General features: G+C 35.2%; 1 protein-coding gene across 2 annotated transcripts in view; it reads right to left on the bottom strand.

Moving 5' to 3' along the window:
* The window catches only part of ITFG1 (integrin alpha FG-GAP repeat containing 1), a 63595-nt gene that overhangs the window by 35872 nt on the left and 2812 nt on the right, over positions 1-24911 (bottom strand). For both annotated transcript variants that reach the window (XM_061347098.1, XM_061347097.1), the window contains exons 4-7: positions 22545-22639; positions 13541-13602; positions 11147-11231; positions 243-337 (exon numbers count right to left, since the gene is read on the bottom strand). In XM_061347098.1, the coding sequence (XP_061203082.1) occupies positions 243-337; positions 11147-11231; positions 13541-13602; positions 22545-22639 (337 nt within the window). The remainder of the gene's footprint in view (positions 1-242; positions 338-11146; positions 11232-13540; positions 13603-22544; positions 22640-24911) is intronic.

Below are 24911 nucleotides of genomic sequence, written 5' to 3'. Positions count from 1 at the left end.
TACAATCAAGAAGTGACTCATTGAAACACCTGGAATTTTCTTGAGTAGAATTATCCATTATATAGAATTCTAGGTATGCAACCTCTTCCATCAAACCCGAGTTGTTATTGGTAGGTAACAAGTAAATAAATAAAAGTCTTATATGCAATGATTACAAGTGAGAAAGTCTTATTTTGCTTTCCTGTTTCACCTTATTTCATAAAAAAATAGTATTTTCCTTTGTCTTTGCAATTTCACAATACCTGATCCATTCCTACCTTAGTTAAGTAGATGGCACTTTTTTGACATGTTGTATCTTCACAGACTGGTAATAAATGTTCACTTTGTCCGTCTCCATCTGTGAGAGAAAAAAAAACAAAACAAAAACCAAAACCACATATGACTGTCAGCTTTGTATTTGCAAAATCAGAAAGCCTGTTTCCCTGTTTGCAAGACATCACCAGCTATGAATAATACACTGATTTTTAAAATGTGAAAAATTACATGAGAGAAACAAGATCTATTTAAAATCCTTAACTTGATAATCTAATTCTGGTATTTTATTTGAAATTTTCTCAGTTGATGTATTTTAATCTTGACCCATAAAAATTTTATTTCTGATGATAATGTGATATATTTAGAAGACTAAGTGCTTAGTAATTTACTTAATCCCTGTGTTTAGTTGGGAAGAAAATGACCTTTAATATACATGCACTATCACAAGTCCACCATACAAACATATTTAATATTCTGAACTACTTTTAAACTCTTGTGCAAAGGTAAGAATACATTAATCTATCACATAAGATAAATAACAACACTGGAAAGTTGATTAACACAATGGGTAATAAATTCCAGCCTTACAAAATTAGGCAAATCTGAGTAATTTACAGGTTCTCAAAAATGTTCCTCAAGCACCTTTAATCCACGTATTTCCAAAACCTTTAATAGAATGATGACCTTTCATTGTTTAAACAAGCAAAGTCTATTTGCATCTAGAATTCTGGCACACAGAGCAAATAATGCTGGTGTGTGTGTATGTGCGTGTGTGTGTGTGTGTGTGTGTGTGTGTGTGTGTGTGTGTGTGTGAATTCACTGCTCAATTCCTACTCCATGAGAGATCCCTACATTCTCTTTCTGGCCTCACAGCCCTGGCTAGCATAGTCAGAAATACACCACCTTCCTACACAGAGAGAGGCCACCACAAGTCATCCCATATGGTCAGAGAAGGAAGATGATAGTAGCTTAACAGAAGCCACCAAAAAGCAGCAGCTAGAATTCCTGCATTAATGACTACTGCTGCAAGTCCTTGACTACTGCAACCAAACTTGACTCACCGGAGAGATGGTATGCCCCAACTTGGGGGAAGCTCAAGTAATCTGCTTTTCCAGGCTATGAAATCAAAGGTCATACTGTAATGAGAAAACTAATCTTTATAAATTGCTCCTTAACCCACACAGTTCTGAGGAGCTTGTATTAATATTTTAATAGGACACAGTTCCCCCAGTTCCTCTGACCAGAACATAAGCCCATTTATCTAATTTTTATTACACACTTCTGCTTTCAGTTGAAATAAAATTATAAGATAAGAGAAAAATATGTTGGAAATTTACAGCACAATTTTAAGAAAAATAAATAAATAAATAAATTTGTCAAGAAAAAGATGAGAAGTTTAAGGTTCTTAAGCTCACCTAGATCTCAAATTAGTGCTGTGTCCACCCTCCAAAAGTTTTTCAGATAGAGAGATCCATCTTATGAATACTGAACTGGTGTTTTCTTGTTTAGTTATATATTGTATTACAGAAAAGTAGCAATAAAGAAAAGGAAACCCCAACATTCTTCATCTGTATCGTACTATTAACTCATACTTCTCTAGTTTTTATTCCTAATGCACATCTTATGATGTACAGATAAATCTTTTACTGTTGAGATTATTTGATCAAAATCAGTTTTCTGAAGAAAAATCAGAGACTGTCAAAATTGTTAGCCCACATTTTATAAGTCAAATGCAGCAGTTACCATTTCTTACAAAAATAAGGATAAACCCCACCTGGAACATTGGCTAAAACTGTAGAATAATTTATTTAAATTAAAATCTTCCATCAACTTTTTTTCAAAAAAGCCCAAGAAAACCCTCCACAAAACCAGCACTATGCACAAACCTAAAGGAGAATCTTTTCCACTATCCATTACAATCTGAAACTGTTCTCATCTGTAGTAACCAGAAGCACATTTTTTTCCCATATTTCGGAAGATTTTTCAAGGGCACTATCTAAAACCAACAAAGCGATACAGCGGCTTTTTCAGTTTTGAAAGAAAAAAAAATATTCCTAATCCTTATGCAATTCCAGCCTTTTGAAAAATCTGAAATACAAACTTTTGTCACAACTCTACTGATCTTGAAGACCACACATAAAAACCTCAGCAGCTGCTCACAGAAGAGCTCAACCTTGCTAACAGACTTACCTTACTAATGCTAACTCTTGTCATGCTTGGTTTCAATTTCAGTTTAAACAAATACCCTTCAATTTTAAACTCTAATCTTGAATTAAAATTCCTCCTCAAAGGAGAAAGAAAATGGAAATCAAAAAGAAGTATCATTAGCCATTTGCTCTACTGCAATTAGCCATCCATAGATGGCAACACATGCATTGGTGACAGTGGCTGGATGAACCCATCAGACCAGCTGAAATAAGCTGCACTAGTTTCAAATGTAAAAACACGTTGCACAACATGTCTCTCATAGTGTATTTCAGCCTAGGTTTACCTAAGAAATCTGTTTCTGGAGATTCTCTGCAGTCTTCACTCAGCTCTCAGAGTCTACTTTCCATTACTATACACATTTCAAACAGTCTCAGTCCAAACTGCCATAAATCCCAAGGTTATCCTTACTTGCTATTTCTATGTAATTTCTAGCAGTAGCTGTGGCTAGACATACCCTAGACTCCAAGTGTTTTTTGCCACTACCATCTGACTGAAAGCATGTTTAACATGCAAATAAAATCTCAACCGTTAAATAAAATCTCAACCATTAGCTAGTCTGTTCTCAACACACGATTCCGGCTTAAGCGGTAATAATAAAGAACTACATGGTTAATAAAGATCAAATTTTACAGGCAGTGGAAAAGGCTAGAAAAAGAACAGTCCCACATACTCATCAACTGCAAATCAGTACTTCTGTCAAAACACACAGGGACAAAATTAGCAGTCTTATGCTATCGAAGAATCATGTGAGAATCATAGAATAGTTGTTGGAAAGGACCTTAAGATCATCAAGTTCCAGCCCCCCTGCCATGGGCAGGGACACCTCACACTAAACCATATCACCCAAGGCCTCATCCAGCCTGGCCTTGAACACTGCCAGGGATGGAGCATTCACAGCCTCCCTGAGCAACCTATTCCAGTGCCTCCTTACAACTGCCTGTTCGCTGTATTTTAAAGGCAAGCCAGGGATACTCTGTTCTTCCCAACATTCTGCCTGTCTGCAAAGCAATCCAATCCAGAACAAGAGTAACCCAAAAGACACAGATTGTGCAGCTCACTAGGAGCACACCACATACAGAGAAATTGTATGAGAAAAATGACTCACAGCTGAAGCTTTAACATTGATTGTGAATGCTCAAACTTGGAAAAAAGCACAAGCTCAAACATTTTCAATCAATTCTGAAAGTAAGTTTGAGTGGGAGAAAGCAGAAGAAAACCTTGTAAATCAGATGAAGAACAACATGATGCTATGAAAAAGTGTTATATGTTCAAAATGCAGTGCTAATGTACCACAGCGTAGGCACATGTTTTATAGTCAATGTACAAATATGAAACTGTATGTTGGTGGTTATCAAGAGATTCATTGCCCCCAGGTCTTGGCATCTCACTGAACTGCTAATCTACACACGGAAGTTGTGCTGTCTGCCAATGTATAATGGTGGTACTAGATTTTGTCTAGTTTCAGCTTGGATGGCTAAGATATTTCTGTAGCAGGTCAATTAGCTTTTAGTCTTTCAATCTGAACCAACTGGATTATTACCTCACAGCGGCACAGACCTTTCGGGATGGATCCATTCTGTCTGACAGCTGACTCATCACCTACATCTACCCATAATTAAAGAGAAATATGCATAACATAGCTAGGCTGAATAGGCAATTAGGCAGCAGGCCCTACAGTAGAGGAAAGACAAAACAGAACTCTCCACTCCCAAATGGACTTTTGAAGAGACTACTAAGTTGCATACACAGTGGACTCCTTTCCAAACCAAGATGTATCAGAGCCAAGATATTAAAGCAAACATGCAGTTAATTTACTTAGCATGAGTAAACGTAGGCAAAACCTATTCAATTCAGATCTTCAAATTCCTTCAAAACCAGAAAAAGGTGTCAGAAAAGTGGTATTTTGCAACCAGTTCAAAGGTTATTACATTTGTTGCGCACACTTGTACAATGCACTTTCCAACATGGGAAGTTGAAATAAAAAAAACAGAACCTGGGGAAACTGCAAGAACCACAATCACTGAATTCAAAATTGTTTTGTAATACAGCAAGATGAAGATGTAGTTATGAAGAGCAAAAAAGCTTTTGGTGGGCGTATGATCCAAGTCTTTTTACTTTAAACAGCTATGTAGTTCTGCTGCAGTGTAATCGCCTTTAAAAACAAAAATGGAATCAACTTTTTTTTTTGGACTGATTATTATAACTTATTACAGTTGTGTTAAAGAAAAACAAATTGCTATCTGAAGTATAGAAATAAGCTAACAATGCAAGCTAAAACAGTGAGAACAGTCTAGCTTTCATAATTCTGAGTCTGATGCGACATAAAAGTAAGACCCTTCATATACCACGAAGTCCTCATGCCTAGAGAACCGACTGTTCTCTCTTGAGAATACAGATTCTAGACAAGCTGCAGTCCCTGTATTGGTACAGATCTGCTGGTGCAGTTTCCCCAGTTCCCTTCAAAAAGATGAGAAAAAAAGTGTCCTCATCATAGTTTTGTAAAAGCCAAGAAGTTTTTCTCTGCTGCTTATTTTAAGTCCAAATATGCATAAGCATCTCTTGTTTGATACAATACGTCCTAATGAATATTTATATGCTTTTTATTTCACCGTATATATAACTTACTCACATTTCTCTCTCATGGCTTTGCCCAGTTCTCATTCTCCTTCCTCATGAGCCTTTCATTTAAAGTTCTAATGAATAGTAGGAAAACAAGGAGGAAAAAGCCCTGTTATGGTAGTGCTCGAAACAATACCCTTCTGAGGCAGGCAAGAAGACTACAACCAGTATGACTGAGTTTGATACTCAAACAAAATACAGGTTTGTTTGATTATCTTATGTTCTAAAGTAATAAAATCATTAGAATTCTTTTGTCACACTCTGCCTGTAGGTGTTTAACAAGATGGTCATGACAGACAATTATAATAAATTACTAAGATAATTATGCATTATTAAAGGAATCAGTGTTAGCTGCTTTTACAAAATGTGAATCACAGCTTCAAAAAACAGATACAAAGAGCTTTTTCAGATGATTCAAAGTTCTGTGGACATTAAAGAAACCCTTCCAGCACTCTAAACCCAATTCTGACTTTGCCTGTATCCTTCCAAAGAAACCCTATTCACACCTCCACTGCAAGAAAAGCATTTGAACAAACTGCACCAGCAAACTGCACAAAGAGACCTCCGGGCAGCACCTGATCCAACAGGAAAGTCTTCTATCTTAAATGGGAAGACTGCATCAAATATACTAACCAGAATCCAAACCAAAATTAAATACAGAACAAGAACCTCCCTGCACACTAAGCAAGCAGTAGCACTGACATTCCTCTCGGAGTTAATGATGGAAACTATTAATTCCAACTATCTCATATTGCTAGTACAGAAACTACAAAGCCTGACTGTACAACTTGGAACTATCTACTGCTAGACATTTAGAAAGATCATATGGCATTAAGCTTTCACATGCCAACAAAAGAAGGGGATAACACTAATAAAAGAAAGCCACCTCTGTGACTAAACATTGGGTTGGGAGTTATTGTTATATTAGTCATGCACATTTTCTAAGAAGAATTCAGTCATAGAATCATAGAAGGGTTTGGGTTGGAAAAGTCCTTAAGTTCATTTAGTTCCAAACCCCTGCCATAGGCAGGGAAATCATGAAGAGATTAAGCTGTTCAACAAAGAATGGGTAAGCAGGTGGCACATGCTGTTGGAGAATGGCTCAAGGAGAAAGGTCACAGTGGATCCAGAAATCCCCTGTGTCCAGAAAGTCAATTGTGATAGTTATGGCCTAGGATAGGCCTGAGTCCTTAACATTTCTACTGCTGCAGGCTGACGAGGCCAGGACTGTTGTAGCAGTGGAAAAGCACTGAGGATTGAGCAACAGTGGAAAGCCCCGGAGTGGAAAGTACCGAGAGCAAAACTTGTAACTTTGTTAATACCTTTAGGCTTATAACCTATCAGCTATCGCCAGGTCCGAGAGCAAAACTTGTAACTTTGTTAATACCTTTAGGCTTATAACCTATCAGTTATGCCAAGTAGAAGCTAATAGCCAATCAGTAGCTGACTAGTGGATACAGTTATATATAAAAGGGAGTGTACCGAGCAAATAAACGAAGTCTGCTTATACCTCATATTGAGTCTGCTTGCATTCTTCCTCCGCCGAGAAAAGGTAGCACTGATTCCGGACCAAAGACCCTGCTCAACTTTTTCCCGCACATGCACCACTCCTAATTTTAGTACCGGAAAGAAAGCAAAGTACTTCTTAATGTACCAGCCCCTTTGACAAAAATTAACATTAAAAGACATCAACTATTTTTTTCCTTCCCCCAGGATATGTTAGCTTTTGTCAGCAACATATGAAAGAACTTGGCAAAACATGGGAGACAATTTTCCCCTCAGAAATAAGACACAGCTTTGGAACTACATTCAAAACTAAGCAGACAAAAACACCTCACTACATCCAAGCCATACTAAACACCTGGAGATAAAGAAGTAACAGAATTAGTGTTTGTATTTTGGAGGGATTCAAGAACACACCTAAGATTACTTAAGAGTACTGAGTAACACATCATCTAAGGCTGCAACTACAGCCACTGTCAGCCCATCACACACCACTCTTGGATAACAGAGAGACTGAGCAGCGCCTATGAAAACAAATGGTGAGTAAAAGACAAAGAACTCAGGTGAAAATGACTAAATGCTACCCTCAGAAAGTAGGAGCTGTGTTGTATTTATTCATGAGGACAATGTCAACAGTATGATCAAGACTGATTTTAAAAAGCTACTTTTATTCTTTTATTCTATATAAAATGCAGACTGTAACAATCTTTTGCCTAAACTAATCAAAATTAATGACTGACTGATCAACCTTCTACATTCTTAGATCGGGTGTTATAGAGGATGTTTTATCAATCTCCACTAATGAACTGAACCAATCATACTTGAATGGCAGTTATAACATCAATTTCCTATAAAAATTAATTAATGGACTGGATAAACTTCACAATATTCTGTGCTAGTTGCTTAAAGGCGTATTTCATGAATCTTCAAAGTAACAAGAAGATAGCAGGTTCGTGTGTTCAAAATATGGTTCACATTGTTCTTGTTACTAAAAAAATTGGTTATTTTAAGAGCATCCCACTGAAATCCTTAATTTTTTTAACAAATACAAGATTTCCCACTGTTTCAAGTGACAACTATTAGAACTCTGTAATTGCAATTATTTATCAGGATTCTATCCAACATTTATGATTTCCTCTAAAGACAGTACAAGCAGATCTTATAAAAAGCCTCTGCTAGCATACAGATAACAACAATGGAGGCTTAATCATTTTTGCTATAGCAACCACTGCATTGCAATTACCATAGTGACATGAGAAGAAGAGAAAAAGTAATAATGAAGAGCTCTAACTGTTTGCAGCAATGTGTCAGCCAAATAAGTGCAGAATTCTCTAGTGCCTGCCTCTGCTCACCTTAATTAACTGAAATGCCATTTGTAATAACTATACCATAAAGCATGTCTTATTTATTTTTAAAAGAGCAATACAAATACGTCAATTGTTCCCAGTCCTTTCATTAGGTAATGTGCAAATCCTTACTATCATGTAACAGAGGGGAGTGCTACTTAGAATGCTAGACTCACAGAATAGTTAGGGTTGGAAAGGACCTTAAGATCATCAAGTTCCAACCCCCCTGCCATGGGCAGGGACACCTTGCACTAAACCATATCACCCAAGGCCTCGTCCAACCTGGCCTTGAACACTGCCAGGGATGGAGCATTCACAACCTCCCTGGGCAACCTATTCCAGTGCCTCACCACCCTAACAGGAAAGAATTTCCTCCTTATATCCAATCTAAACTTCCCCTGTTTAAGTTTTAATCCATTACCCCTTGTCCTACCACTACAGTTCCTAATGAAGAGTCCATTCCCAGTATCCCTATATGCCCCCTTCAGATACTGGAAGGCTGCTCTGAGGTCTCCATGCAGCCTTCTCTTCTCCAGGCTAAACAGCCCCAACTTTCTCAGCCGATCTTCATATGGGAGGTGCTCCGGTTCCCTGATCATCCTCGTGGCCCTCCTCTGGACTTGTTCCAACAGTTCCATGTCCTTTTTATGTTGAGGACACCAGAACTGCAGACAATACTCCAGGTGAGGTCTCACCTGGAGTATTTGGTGAGGCACTGGAATAGGTTGTCCAGGGAGGTTGTGAATGCTCCATCCCTGGCAGTGTTTTGCATATTTGCCTTATTGTTAGACTGGTGCAGAAAAAAAAAAAAAAAAAAAAAAAAAACACAAAAAAAACATGAGCAGAACTCAAGATCCTCCTTTGCATTTGAAATTTTTTGTCCTGATTACTTTAAATTAATGCTGGGAAGATGGAAAAAATAAATAAATTGATGCACTACTCTGTTTCCTACCCACTGTTAGAAGAAAGATTAAAGTCATGATAGCCTTCGATAAATTTGAAAACATAGTTCTGAGTATTTTCGTAGTTGTCAGAATAAAATTGTTTCTCTATCAACGCACACACCTACATGTATAACAATCTTTTAACTTGCTTAGGAAAATTAATGGGCAGAAAGGCCATTAAAAATTAAAAGTCCCCATCCTTTACCCTGATGAACCCAAGTGATCTCGAATGTAGCTTAAGATGAGAGTGTGTATGCAGCTGTTCAGGAATTGGAAGCAAGACCCTCATACTGCAAGGTAGCCTCTCAGAGATGAAATGGCCGGGATCTTTCAGAACAACCAGCTCCGAAAAGTCAGTTCCTGAAAACCAGCATCTCTTCCCACAGATGATACTGATGGTTCCTTGCCTCTCCATCTGCTTTGTCATATATTCTGTCCCTCTACATTTATTTGCATGCACTTGTTAAGTCCCTGCATGCCTCCCATTGTATTCAACCTTACTAGAAAGATTGCTCCATAACTGCCTCATGTTAGTGCTTTGCCTATTAATTTGATTGTAATTAGCAGAGCAGAGTATTAAACAGCTGGTGATGGAACTCCAAAATTGCAGAATCCCATAGCTAAACTAGCTGTACCAGCCACTGTCTTTCACAACCTTAGCTGTACCAAAACCACACAGTGCCCCACACTGCTGTAATCACTGTGCATTCAATTTATTCACATTTTCAAAATTTTAACTTCAATATTTGAACAGTTTGACTTCTCTTTGCAAAGATATCCCAGGGTTTATTAAAATCCCATTAACTGTCATAAAGTTCTAAAATTATGATATGTCATTCAGGTTCATTAGCTACCTAACAGATAAAATTATAGTACATGAAGATTGCTTTCCACATTGCCCTTGTAAAAACAAAATAAATGTATTTTCTACTGATTTCTACTTATCACCTATTAAGACACATTATTCAGAACATCAGCTTGGAAAATGGTTACCAAAAACCCCAACACATTAACACTTTTTTTTTATAAACTGCAAAACCTGTATCATCAGAGATTATACACACAAGTGGTTATATCTATAGATCATCAGTAAAAGGTTCTAGAAAACATGTTAAACATTTCACAGAAGAACGTAAAGTCCAGCTTCTACCTTACTTCAGTTACTATAGATCCGTAAACCTATTCGTAGTCAATAGATGAGGATGTAAGGATAATTAACTACCCAGCAGAGGTGCCTTCTAGTTATCTGTCAGTGAACTGCTTTGCTAGAACTCTTAAGAATACTTCTTAATGGCAGCATAGAGCAAGAAAACCAGACTCTGGGCCTAATATAGACTCTGGCTTTTGATTTAAACCACTGTAATTTTCTTTAAAAGAGATTTTAAACCAAAAAGTTTACCACTTGACAACAGTTAAAGACAGGCTTAGTCTCACAATTAAAAAGTGTATTAAAAATTAAGTTACTATATTTATACAATAAATTATTTACATTCAATACTGTTAGCAGAATTGGGCCTGTAGCACTCTTCCTTGAGTTGCAAAATTCTTATTTAAATGCACAGAAAAGAAAGGGGTTTTTTGACTACAAACACAAAATTTCCAGTTCTCCATAACATGACACACATTGATAAGCCATAACTGACTGAAAATGCACATTCCAGTAGAAAAATACAGGCTTTTGCTAATCCCTACAAAAATAGCTTTATAAATAAATTCAGTTTTTCTTCGGTCCAAAAGCCTTCCAGAATTTTCAATTAAAACCACTTAAGTTTTATCATGTTTCAGCAATATTTACAAGTAGTTTTTAATTAATTTACATGTTGGCTATATTAGTTTGTACAACTGAAGAATTTATGAATATTTATTCAATAACTTCTGAACAAGATTACAGGGAAAAAAATAGTAACTAAATACATCTGGTAAAAGTGACTTTGGCGTTGTACCATGGTTCAAAGCAACGGTCCTTACGTGTGGTATTCAAAAGTAGACATATGCGATGCAGAATGTACTGGGATAGCAAAGTTGAATTAGGTTTCATTTATTAATAATTAGTCCCAGATATTTCAAGATTTACAGACAAACAGATATAACAGTTCAAAGTAAAAAAAACCCAAAACCAAACAAACACCCCCCCCCAAAAAAAAACCAAACCAAAACCAAACAAACCTTTTAGACCTAAATATCTTTATTTGTTCTTTGATTTAGAGTATTTAATCAAAACATGCAAAAAAAAAAAAAACATTCAGGATAGTTTAGAAGAACAGAACTCACCAAAATCTGCAAACACGGACTGTCCAACAACTTTCACACCACTAGGCATTTTCTGAATTTTTTCAGCTTTAGAGAAGTTCCCATCCTATCAGACAGGACAAAGATGGAAGAAAAACTGAACTGCAGACTAAGGGATAAGATCTGACTTTTGAAGTAAAAGGCAAAAAGTGCTGAAGCAGATAAAGAGACATCTCAGCTATGGAAAAAAATGTGCTATTTGAAATTTGGGACTGAATTTTTGTATTTCTAATCCTTCATGGAAACTTATGGAAATCCAGTAACAGTAATATTCAGATACTAATTGACCATATATTTTGCTGTACTATGCAGAACAGATCGGGTTATTTCAGCAACACAATCTAAATCATAATTAAGCGATTGTGCATACTAATGTGTATTTATGCATACTGATGTGATTTTATAGATATGTGCACACAAAAACCCCAAACCTGCACACCTGTTAAAAATAACTTCTGATCCTCCTAATTAGGAAATAACTTGATTTTACATTATGTCTGGTTTAGGTCTCATTTTGTATGTCTATTATTAAAACCTAGGTCTGCAGAGAACAATATTCCAATACTTCATCACAACAACAAGAGAGGAGTGTTGGCTAGATCCTTGTTTATCATAGACCTGGATCACAACTGAAAGAAAACCATTTAAAATGTTAAGTTTTCATAGACATTTGAGAGGATGTAAGGCCCACTTTTCTAGTCATTGCAATCAGCTCATATCAAGTTCTCTGCACACAGGTATACATGAAGCCATTGAGACAAATGACAGTTTTGTGGATTTTGTGTAATTATCCATATTGCTTATTCATGGCATACTCTGTCTGCAGACTCCAGTGCTGCTGAAGATGCAACTCTGGAAACTGTTAGTACATGAATGTTTGACTATTTATCTTTACCTTGACATATGTTTTACAGTGACTCTGATGAGGAGGTGGAGAGAAGCTGCAAATCATCTCCAAACAGAAAAGATGACCACGCCCTGTGCTCAGTTGGCCAGAAAAGCATATGTCATATAGGCAAATATTTTTCAGTTCATTTTATGGTGCATCAGTACAACAAAATACATTGCCTATGTTTGTAGAGCCATTTAACAGCTTTTAATGGATTAATTCATATATATTAAGATTGATATATATGTACATGTTTTATATGTATGACATGTTTACTGTGTTGAGTGATTGCATAAAATAAAATTCCTTCTTTCTAAACACAGGAAAATCTATGCATGCAAAATTTATCATGTAGGATAATATTTACAATACGTGAGTTTGGAAAAAAAAAAAATTAAGAAAATTTTGAAAAAAGAACTAACCTACAGGAGACAAGTCTAAAGCTTGTGTAATTACTAACATTTAATTTCATAAGAATGAAATTAATCAAAGTAAAAAACTGTTCATTTTTAAAGTCTACATAAAAGCTAGAAATACAGAATTCGTGACCTACTGCTGTAAAAAAAAAAAAAAGTGTCTAGTACAGCTTTCACTACTTTTCATTACTTCTGCCTCTCTTTTTTTTTTTCCTCCTTTCCTCCACTTCAGCAGTTCTGTTGTCTTCTCTACAGTGACTCACTGCCATATAATGGATAAATTTTCAGGCAAATAAAGCCTAAAAAACCAATTCCTTAACTAATAAGAAACATGTGAAACACCTCCTATTATAACAAACAAGTAAACTTTTAACATACACATGCTATGATTCTTAATTATAGTCCTTTTGGATAACAGATTTAATATAAAGGATACATTTAGTTTCAAATCAACTGATTTCATTAACTGTTAATAACAATGAGGTTCTTCACTAATCCCTGCCCAAGTCAAGCAATACAAAAGCAGAATCTCCATAAATAAATAAAAACAACCCACTGACCTATTGCTTCCCAACCCTGAACTGAATTTGTGGTGTTTGGTTAATGTAGAACTTGGGATTTTCTCAACTCTGACTTGCATACATACTGTAACTGTGAACTTCTGTCCCACAAAATCTTATCCAAGACGTGAAGTCATAGCTCTAAGAAAGCTTAAAAGAAATCAGCTCTTCCAGATAGTAAGTATAAATAAATCTGATCAGCTGTTTCTTCATAAATTACCACGCTAAGTATCAGTAACCTAGAAGAGCTGATGACACAGCAGGAGTCCAGCTAAGGTGAATGAAGGCAATCTGATTGAATTACTTAACAGTCACATTAAAAAAATCTGCAGAGGAGCTTATGCTGAGAAAAACATCTCCAGTGATATTCTGGAGTCTAAATGAAATAGTGCAGTTAGTGCCTCAACATCAGTTCCACTCATTCCTGAAACAATAAATATCAGGTAACTTTTTTCTTTTTTTTTTTAAGCTTCTCTGTATTTTAACAGAATGATTGAGTTTTCACTCTTACCTTATTTACCCATGTCTCAAACTGAATGTTTTCTGAATTTGGTAATGTAGTAAGGAACAAATCTGCAAGGAAAAAGGTAACAGAAATAAAACATTTAACATTAGACTACACACATAAATATTTGATCACTTAATAAAGATACATATTTAAAATGTATTACCTGTAAGTTATAAATATATTAAAACCCAGTGATATTTAGATGTATATATATATTAAGCAAGAAAGATTAAACACAAAAAACTCCACCTATCCCCCCCTCCAAAAAAACCCCAACAAACAAAAACCCAAACAAACAAACAAAAAAACCCCACGCCACAACACCAACTATTTTTATCACCAGATACTATTCTGTATAATCAATATACTTTTGGCACTGTTCTGCATTTTATAGTTTCTGCACAAATTAATTATGCATTATGAGCTATTAAGTGCTGGATATTATATATGCACACTGAAGAACATTTCTTAATGGTAAAGAGAGACAGACCTCAAAGCTAGAAAAAAGTATACATATTTTTGACTTACTAAAAATATGATTTTTTTTACTTACTAAAAACATAAAATGCTACCAAACATGTTTATAATCTGTGGATGCTGAATTAAGCAACAGATATACTGTTGACAAGAGTAGAAAAGGAGATGGAGAACTATTTCAGGCTTAACCCTAGTTTTGAGACACAGCCATTATGACCTCACTCCAGTACTGATGAATTGCTCATAACAGTATGGATGGTTACTGTATATCACACACACGTTTTGTAAAAGCATGTAACAGATTTGCAATGGATTTTTCTTATGCATTTGAAAAAATAAAAAGTTTTTTTTCCATTCTTAGTCTGAAGCATATTACATCAGGTTTTCTTTGCCTTCCTCATTTAATCTGATTTTGTAGTAAGTGTAGAGAAATATTGAGAAATATGGCTGCACAGGGAACTGAAATAATGCAGAAAGGTAAGAAATAACAGGTATATAAAAACCCAGATGTTGGGACCAGAATCAAAAGTATCTTTAAAATAAACACTAAGTAAAAAAAAAAAGGGGTGATGTCACACAATAAAGCCAAAGAGTACATTTAGCTAGCTGCAGTGTAGGAGGAATAAGTAAGGATACTAAAATGCAAGTCAAACTACAGAGCTACTAGAAATATGGTAACTTAAAACATTTAAACTGTTTACAACGTTCAGTATGTGGAGGTGCTTACAGATTTAACATCTTTGTTCAGCTGCTGTACAAACCAGGTACCTGCATGTGAACATTTGTTCCGCATTTTGAGAGAAAATAGAGCTATGTTTTCAGATTCTTATTAGAACTACAAGAAAATAGCAATAAAATATAACTATATGGAATCTGCTCCATGTTCTCTTCTGATTATTCTTGTTATTTTCCTTCGCTTCTGAGTGTTATAAAAACTGCTACTATTTATAGATGGAGGGTTCATTTCACTAATGACTGATTTGACCTTTCTGTTTAATGTCAGAGGGCTTTATTTCAGAATTACACTCCTCAGCATCTACAGTTGTCTTCAGAAGTCACCAGGGCATAAGCAACATTCTTAAGTTACAGCTTGATTTCACATTTACATGTAGGGAAGTAGGGAAAAAACCACAACCAACCAACCCTTTTTTAAAGGCAATCAAAATGCACAAAGTATTACCCGGTTAGGACAGGCAGACACGTACACTCCAAACATGCCTAAACATTTTTTTTTTAATTAATGTGGCAGAACAGGTGTGTGTGCATGCTTTTTAACCAGAAGTTACTCGTGGATATGAGCTCGCCTGCTTGTATGACTCACTACACATAAATTATGTGCTGATGTAAAAATCTCTGCATTTTAGTGTGCTGACAGCATGGGAAAGGAAACAATTGTGTCAAAATCATTAAATGTCATAAATCCTAAGGTCAAGTAAAAGGTAACTTCGCTACAATAGAAATCTTCTTCTGCCTACATCACAGACTGACCCACCAGTAGAAAAAAAGTATTTAAGAGCTAGATTAAAAATGTTATTTACAGTTGTTTCAGTTGTATGTATACAATTAGTTGTGCAGTAATTTTAATACGCACAATTTTGTACAAAAAAGTTAGCGTAGTCAGTTTTATTTCTCTACAAGGAATCAGAAAACCAAACCTGACCAACAGAATCACAAAACTGTTTGGTTTTTTGAGCAGGTAGAAAAACTCTCTACCATATCATATTCGGATTGGTTTGCAAGTTGGCATTAGTACAGTAGTAGAGAAAATTAATATATGTACTGCCTACCTAAAGCTATATACAATATAGATAAAGTACCAATGCTAATGAGTTTGCTGTTCACTTGTCATGAATTTTCAGTGCTAGTTACACCAACACCTACTAGTGAAGGAACCACGCCTTCCAGTAACAACTTCCTCTGAAAAAATTAAACAAAAGGACTTTATATGTTCCAAACAAGCTAATTTGTGTTTGCAAATTTTTAAATGTGCTTGTAATAAACGAGGTTGTGAATTTACCCTGTCTTTCTAATGGGTCTTTCATAATTTAGTAAGTGGTTACTGGAACTATTTAGTAATGTTGATGATAATTATAGACAACATAGGCACTAAAATCCCTTCCCTTATTAAAAATTACTACAGAAAAGAATCCATATGTATTAATTTTAAAACACCACAGGGAAAAAAATTATATTTATACTGAATAGTTATGCTTCTGAACAGGCAGAGCAGGTGGAAATATTCCTCTGGTTTTTAGCACTTCACGCATGAGTTTTCTTACAGAAACTCCTGTTTATTTTCAGAATAAAGGCAACAATATTGTTTCAAGCAATAGGAGATGACCATTCAGTGTTAAAGTGTGCTTTCAGAATCCATTTTCACATTCATGCTTTCTCAACAAAATGCTGTTTGAGGCATATCCAATTTACTTCTTACAAATAGTAAGTTATGAATTCCCACAAAAAATCATATTAGTACCTCCTGGTGTACATATCAGTAAAAATTTAGAAACAGAATAGCTTTTGAGATCCTTCATACTTCTTTTAATTTTAAAATTAAAACTGTCAAGTGGATAAGTTGATTTAGAAAGAAGAAAAGAAACAACAGGTCACAAGTTGTTTTAGAAAGAATGGGGAAAAATTAAGTTAAAATAGCTATTCCTTTTCCCTAGAAGTCTCTGCTTGTTCTTTAATTTAACTCTCTTTGTGAGGCAAGCAATGAATAACAAAAATGGTATTGTCAAAGTAGACCAATCTCAGCATCATGAGCAGATGCAGCTAATTTGGCAATTCTGGTTTCATCTCTTGAGCAGGAACTTCCAGTGGTACTGAACACTGTACAGGACTAAGTGGGAAATAGAGGTAATAGGAGATCATGTCACACAGAGCATTTTTAATTAGAGATAACAAATCTGTAAATTATGAAAATAAAAGCAATAAAAACCAAAGAAAATGTTATAGAGACAAAGTGAGATTCTCTAAAATAGATCTTATGTATCTTTCATGATACATTTTTGTCTCCGTTATTTGCTGTAAAACTTTCAGGTAAGCTCTCATAATAGAGCTTAAAATAGTTAAGAAATTAAAAAATGTACCTGTTCAAGAAATGAAATACTGCTGTGGCATTATTTAGTATTTGTTCTGGAGAAAAAAAAAAAAAAAAAGGTAGGGGGCAAAAGCAGAGAGAGCAATTTGACTTCCAACACATACACACAAAGTTTTAAAATGCCACTCAAGTTTTAAAAGGCCAGTTCATTTGTTTGCAAACATAATGAAAGGGGTTATTTTATTAGAGAATAAATGCAGATCTATTGCATTAAATAAGCTTTAATTATAACATACAGAGAGTCTACAAGCTTCCATCAAGAGGAAACTCACCAAAAATATAATCAGTGTATGACATCAAGCATTGCCATGTCTTCAAAATTCAGGTTTAAATGGTTACAACAGAAATATCACCCATGATTTGAATGACTGGTAGAGAAGAAAACTATCTACATTTATTTTTTTAAACTTAGTAAGAATTAAAAAGAAAACACACTGTAAATGTTCTGGTATATTAGGTTTCTGGATTCCCAACACAACACTCCATAAGAAAATTAACCATCAGAAATAATTAAAGAGACTAGCAATTAGCTTATAGCAAGCTGTTTATGACTAATGTTTTTTCCACTTAAGCTTTCCCAAAATCAAATTTATGATTTTTCCTTCATTTTATATAAACAGTTCCTGAGTTATCTGCAATTATACACACCATGTGCTAGCGTTCAACACAAGGCAGGTTGTAAAAGCAGTTATTTTCAAAATTTGGGATCATGTAACCAGATAAGACAGATTTAATACATTAGCTATTTTTTTTTTAGCATTAGCAAGGATACATTGCCCGATGTACAGTATGATGTTACAGTATGAGTCAGAATCCAAGCCAGTTTGTCTCACACGTTTTAATGTTTTACAAGTATCTGCAGTGTCATGGCCTGAGTTTTTGTTAGGAGGCTTGCAACTTTTGAGTGCATACAAATTTATTGTTTGATAATAATTACTTAGGAAAAAAAGATTAAGTACTACAATTTTGGCTTAGAAAGGCTGCATTACCCCTAAATGAACATCTGATATTTTAAGGTGTTTGAAATAGAACCAATTAAGTTAACTTATTCAAGTTAACTAATCAGAAAAAAATTTACACGTAGCAAAAATAATTGCTATCCTAAAGTTATATACTGTACAAATACTTCTTAACTCATGCAATGTACGTTTTTCAGTTTGAGGACATGATGTTTGTAAGAAAGATCTCTTGAAGAGGTTGCTTTGGAAATGCTCACCTGGAATTTCATGCTCTATAAAATACACCTGCTGTTAATCTGTTCAGACAAGCCTATTATTACTAGCTTCAAGATTATTTTCTTAAGCTAGCTGTCAAAACCAGCTCATAACACATATAAGTATTACTATCCTATCGAGAGCCACAACACTATGATCTTATTTTTCAGTCTCAGTTCACATACAGAAAGTAACATTGATGGTAGGTAGGCTGACTACACCATTTCCAGACTTCCTTTCCAACCTCAGCCATTCTGTGAACTAGGTATTCCTCCCTGGAGCAACACATTTAATATACATGCAGAAAACACTTGAAAATGTTTCATTTACTTCACCTTTACCTGTAAAGCACATATAAACCCTTTGGTAAAAATTTCATGCTGCAAATTTTTGCACAGATTAAATAAAATTCCTGGCCTACTCAAAATTATTTACTGATTTTAAAATTCTAAAAGTCAAGATTTCTACATGAGGATGCTTTAAAAAAAAAACCACAAACCAGCAGCAGCATTATCATCTGAAACAGCCTAGGTTTTATCTCACCAAGAAAGATTAGTATTATCTTTGTTCTGTTTAGTGGATTTCTGCATTAGAAAGTCCTTACACAGTTAGGCTTTCATGAAGCACTGTTAGGGATTAAAAACATCTTTATGAACATGTTCTCATGTAATAAAAATGTAACAATTCAACTTTATTTTTATCTGGAGAGAAGCATGTCAGTTAAAAGCTCTCTTTTGAGGGTTTAATACCAGCAGGTTGAAAATAGGTTAGACAATAAACCAGCAAAAAGATTCAGCCCTGAGAGGATTTTTTCTTTTTTGATGTCAAGCACACTTTAAATCTCCCAAGCTTTTTATAATGATAGAGTTGCCAAAAATAGTCCAGCTAAAAATCATGGAATTGGCTGCATCTATTACAGAAAACAAAGAGCTCCAAAACATTGCAGAATATTAGGAAAAAGTCTTAATGAAAAACCAACCCAGAAACCCAACGACTAAAGATGGCATATTCTGGAGGTTTGATTTTCATCATGTAAGAAAAACAACAAAACAGTGTATCCATTTTAGGTATAACTATATTTTCATATTCATAAATAGTATCATTGCCTGTGAGCAAATACGCTGAATCTTTCAATCAAAACGTATCACAGCGGCATCAAATGGACAACAGTATTTCACCATGCAGACTGTTCCTCTGCATCCACATCAATGCCTGCCTCTTAAGTAATACAATTTTTAGGTGTACCAAAACCCATTCTTAGTCAAGTTTTGTTCCAACTCAAGAATGGTAGTGCAGGTGAATACCGAGACAAATAATCCTCTTCTGTTCACTAGTTCTACCTGAACCAACCTGTAAGTAATAGATTCCTCTGAAAAATAACAGTATGATTCACACTCGTCTTTCCTGGTGTAGTTAGGCTGCACTGCCCCAGCTAAGCTGACAAGGAACAAAACTAGACAAAGATGAGAGCATTTAGCAATCTTCTGAAAAGTCTATTCAGTCTGCAGAGCAAGACAGAACTAAGCATAGGCATACTAAAGTAATATCAGCACCTTATTTTGGCCCTGTTTGGCAGAACACATTTAGAATCACAGCACTGCCAGTACTGTATAGATATTTATATACAAAGATGGGATGTTTGTTTTGCTTTGTTTTTTTTAATTTATATCAGCTGACTACTTTTATGACAACTGCTATGAGTCACCTGCCCCACTCTGTACAAACACAAATTAAAGGAGACATGGAGAGAACACTAAACGGGTATTTTTTGGAAAAGGCACAATGAAACTCAAGGTACAATTTCATGCTTGGTTAAAGGCAGGCTACAGCTACTGCTACTGAAAGAGAAGTAAACCTTCTCTGTGCTTACATTAGCTCTGGCAATCCTGAAGCTGCACAGCAAGCTAGATCAGCTTAGCTCCAGTGAAAATGAACTGCATTACCTGCCAGCCATAAGATATCACTGATAAGCTATTATTTTTTAGCAACATGTGCCTTGTGCACAGTTGGTCCAATTTTCATAGGGAGAGCGAAAAAAACCCAGCAATCTACCATTTCCATCTTGGAAGAAAAATACTATTTTAAAGAAAATTATTATATTACTATTATTTTCTCAGGTTTTCTTCTCAGAATGACTTCTTTTCATAGAAACTTTTATTCATGTCTTGATATACGAATATAGATGGGAGTCTGTAAAAGCTCCTAGCATTCCCCACACAAAGATTCAGACTTTCTTTTCTGCTTCATAGAGGAACTTCTGTGTGTAATTAGCACTCACTGGAACTCTCTGGACATTCTTTAGGCTGTTAGCAGACATAGAAACCTGTGTACTCTTGCAAAAATTGCGCAATCTGTGATTGATCTTTGGAAGCAACTTTGAGTTCCTATCTTTACCTACCTATGAGTTTAGATTTAAATATATTTATCTTCAAATGCTACTTGGAATGTTCATCTATGCTGCCCATGCCACTAAAATAAAATTCCAAAGTGTTTTTAGAACTAGATGTGTTAGAATTGCTTATAACCTTACACTCATTAGGGTAAGCAGCTGTATATTTAATTTTCCAGTTGGAATTTCCACTTGACAGCTCATGCAGCAGTGTGCCAGAACTAAATATTAAGGTTTATCTATAAGCTAAAGCAATTAATTTAATCCCCAACATTTATAAGCATCTTAATTAAAATTATGGACTCTTTCCTCTCTTGTTCCCATGCTACTAAATAGGACAAAAAAATAAACTCTCTTTCCAAAATTACTATATATGAATTAACATACATTGCACATCTAGCAGAAGATAAAGCATTTCAGAACTGATTTACTGTGGGGGAAAAAAAATGATTAACACAACAATTAAATGTGCTTGGAGGTCTGAACCAGGTATTTAAGTGATAAATAGAGTCATAGAATCATAGAATAGTTAGGGTTGGAAAGGACCTCAAGATCACCAAGTTCCAACCCCCCTGCCATGGGCAGGGACACTTCACACTAAACCATATCACTCAAGGCCTCTTCCAACCTGACCTTGAACACCACCAGGGATGGAGCATTCACAGTCTCCCTGGGCAACCCATTCCAGTGCCTCACCACCCTAACAAGAAAGAATTTCCTCCTTATATCCAATCTAAACTTCCCCTGTTTAAGTTTTAACCCATTACCCCTTGTCCTATCACTACACTTCCTAATGAAGAGTCCCTCCCCAGCATCCCTATATGCCCCCTTCAGATACTGGAAGGCTGCTATGAGGTCTCCACACAGTTTTCTCCAGGCTGAACAGCCCCAACTTTCTCAGCCGATCTTCATACGGGAGGTGCTCCAGTCCCCTGATCATTCTCGTGGCCCCCCTCTGGACTTGTTCCAACAGTTCCATGTCCTTTTTATGTTGAGGACACCAGAACTGCACACAATACTCTAGGTGAGGTCTCATGAGAACAGAGTATAGATTCATTGTGTTAATTGAAGGCTAAATTGCATTGTGTATTTCCAAAAAACCCCCATCCAAAATTAGAATAAAAATATACAAACAAAAAACCCAAATTAAAACCACAACCACCAAAGGAAGAATACAGTTTAACTGCAACAAGAAAAGTTGTCTACAGTACTTGTTTTTGAATACTGAATTGTAAATAGCTTATTGGATTGCTTGTATACTAAAAGAAGAATAAAGACTGACATGATATTTTCTTAGTGATAGAATTAACAACACAAAATAGAATAAAGTCATATTGAGATTTTCAAGAAATAAATTCTAAATCCAGTCTTAAAAACATTCTTCTGAACAAACTACAAAACTATTTTCAGATTCAAGATGAGGAAAATGTAGACCTGCTTTCAATTCCAATTCCATTGCAAACTAAATTAGTACAGTATCAGGAAGAGGAAAATGCTTTAATGGTAAACGCAAAACAGTTCAGAGCAGTAACTGGAATACCAGCTCCAATTAAATTACCATCAAGAACTAGAAGATGTTACCAGGTTCCTAATTTTGGTAGTTACTGTTTTAAAACCCAGAATTTTCAAACCACCGATATTAAAATAAAATAATTTAAAATAAGAATTAAAAAATCAGAAGTAGTGAAGTCATATTCATTACAACATTCCAGAAGTGACTTCTTACAACCATCATAAGATACTAGAAGGAAACTGATATACATTACATTGTATACTTACCGATAAATATTTTTAAGGAATGTATTTAATGTTTTTAGGACTTACCAGCAGTGAAGTCGTTATTTAAATCCATAAACGCATGAGAGTGTGGTATATACATTTTATTTTGAGTTTCCAATGCAGCATGCCATGATAAGTTCCTATAGACAAGAATATAAAGCAATACATTTCATCAATGCTTAGGGATTGCTAATCGTAACAGACTTTTTTTTTTTTAATTTGAAACTTTAAATAAAATTGAACAGAAACCATGTTCTCCTAATACTAAGCTAAAATTCCTATTTAGCTTACACTATACTAAGTGACTAGCATAATTGCTTGAAAGGTTCTGACAAGGATAGCTCAGGGGTTTCAGTTAGATTTTATTAACTTTCTAAAGGATTTATTTTTTTGTACAGAGCAAATTGTCACTTCCACAAAATGAAATTTAGTGCCTAGACTTCAACTGTAAATCTTGAGACACTGATTACTATCCTCCCTAGTTTCCTGAAGCAGTTTTATTACCAGTACTTCTGAAATCAACTTTAGGATTAATAAAGATGAGCAAAAATGGACACAATCACATGCTGTTAGAACAGCTCATTGCTGCATGTAATTGGACTTTATTTGCAATCACGTAAAAAAATCAATACGAGAATTAAACTCTCACATTTTGATGACCTGCAGGCTAGTTATGTCATTTCCCACATAGGCCATACATTTATTTATAAATGTACTTGCCCTGATGGTTTATGCTCTAAAAATGACCGAACTTCTACCAAACCTTCCTATTAGCAGCACACTGGAATATACCAAATTGTCAAAAGTCACAGCGGTTGAATCATCAGATCAGTTACTTTCAGATTCCTTAGCTAATACACTCAGAAAAAATCTCAATATAGAATCATAGAATAGTTATGGTTGGAAAGGACCTTAAGATTATCTAGCTCTAACCCCCCTGCCATGGGCAGGGACACCTCACACTAAACCATGTCACCCAAGACTAAACCATGTCACCCACGAATATGCACTATGCAGTAGCAGGACAGCGATATGACTACAATCTAGAATCCTTTCTTTATTTCAGTGACATTGTATACATATTACTGATGTTCTAATGACTTTTAAAACGAGCTCGTGACTCATTTATGGTAAGAAACAAAAATGCTTCTGATTACTTCCCAGAGATCATAGAACTTAGTCTTGAAAATGCTTAAAAGAATCACTTAATCTTAAAGAAATAATTAAATATTTTGTATAGGCTTTTCCATGCATTCCATTCTGAAGGTAGCCAAGAAAGTTACATAGCTCTATAAATTTTAAAATGTTTCAGATTAATAACAGAAACATTCTAAGCAGATGACATAGAACTGTTGTCCACAAACAAGAAACTGCTTATGCTGTTATCTATAACATTCAAGTCTTATTGAGCTGTAATGAGTAACTTGTATCTCAATACTACTGAAAGGATTTCTTCAACAAAACAGAACAAATCTCTCAATTTTTTCCACATCTTCAAAAGTTCATAAAACTTTTCAATATACAATCATTGCAAGGTGTTCAGAAACACCCTTGTCAATTTGAAACCTGTGTTCCATAAGCAATCAATTTAAATAAGAGTAATGGTGATAAAATTCAAGGTGGGATTAAAGATCAAAACCATATTGCCAACACTGCTTATAGTTGCAATTTACACATTTAGATGTTGTTTACCCTATGCCACTTCTGAACCATCTTGGTGGGAAGGAAAATAGCCAGCCAGGAACAAGTATAGATTAACAAAACACATTGATGGGTGTGGGGTGGTTAAAGCCTTATTTCAACATTTTTAAAGGGCCATGGAAATACACAGCAGAAAGCCGATACATTGTTGCCACAGAGACAGCACAGTCATCTTATTGATTGCTACAGTAGTAACAGAATTCTTCTTGAAACAGTATCTAAAGGAAGCCACATAGGAATGCAAAGGTTTCTTAACACACCTTTGCTTTTAAAAGAAGTATTAAGTGTGGACTTTAGGCAAACCCAAAAAAGCTGTGCAGCCAAAGCCTGGATTTCTCCTGAAAGGCATGGAGCTGCAGGTTTCTGTTAAGGCTGCTAAGTAACAATCAAAACAATAAGTTCCAATTAAAAGCTGCAAAATAGCAAGCCAGGAGATGCAAAGTTCTTCAAACAACCATTTTAAAGGCTCAATCCTCTAAGAAAACACAAGCCTAGTACCTAATTTTTCCAGTAACTCATTGGAAATTATCTGTTACCAGTCAAAAGCAAATAGTTCAAAAAGAAAATGTTGAGAGTAGTTTTCATATTATTCGTAAAGCTAAGAACGTGTTTATTTTGACATTTACAATCCAACTCTCATCCTAAAAATTTCTGCTCTTTTGAGCACATTCTTTAACAACTAAGAGAAAAATCCTTAAATCAGGGAAAGAA

This window comes from Neopsephotus bourkii, unplaced genomic scaffold (genome assembly GCF_033783945.1).
Source record: "Neopsephotus bourkii isolate Nb327-2 ecotype Australia unplaced genomic scaffold, CSIRO-AGI_Nbou_v1 NB_297, whole genome shotgun sequence".
NCBI lineage: Eukaryota > Metazoa > Chordata > Aves > Psittaciformes > Psittacidae > Neopsephotus > Neopsephotus bourkii.
The sequence above is the reverse complement of the archived record's forward strand: the minus strand, read 5'-3'. Positions and strand labels throughout refer to the sequence as shown.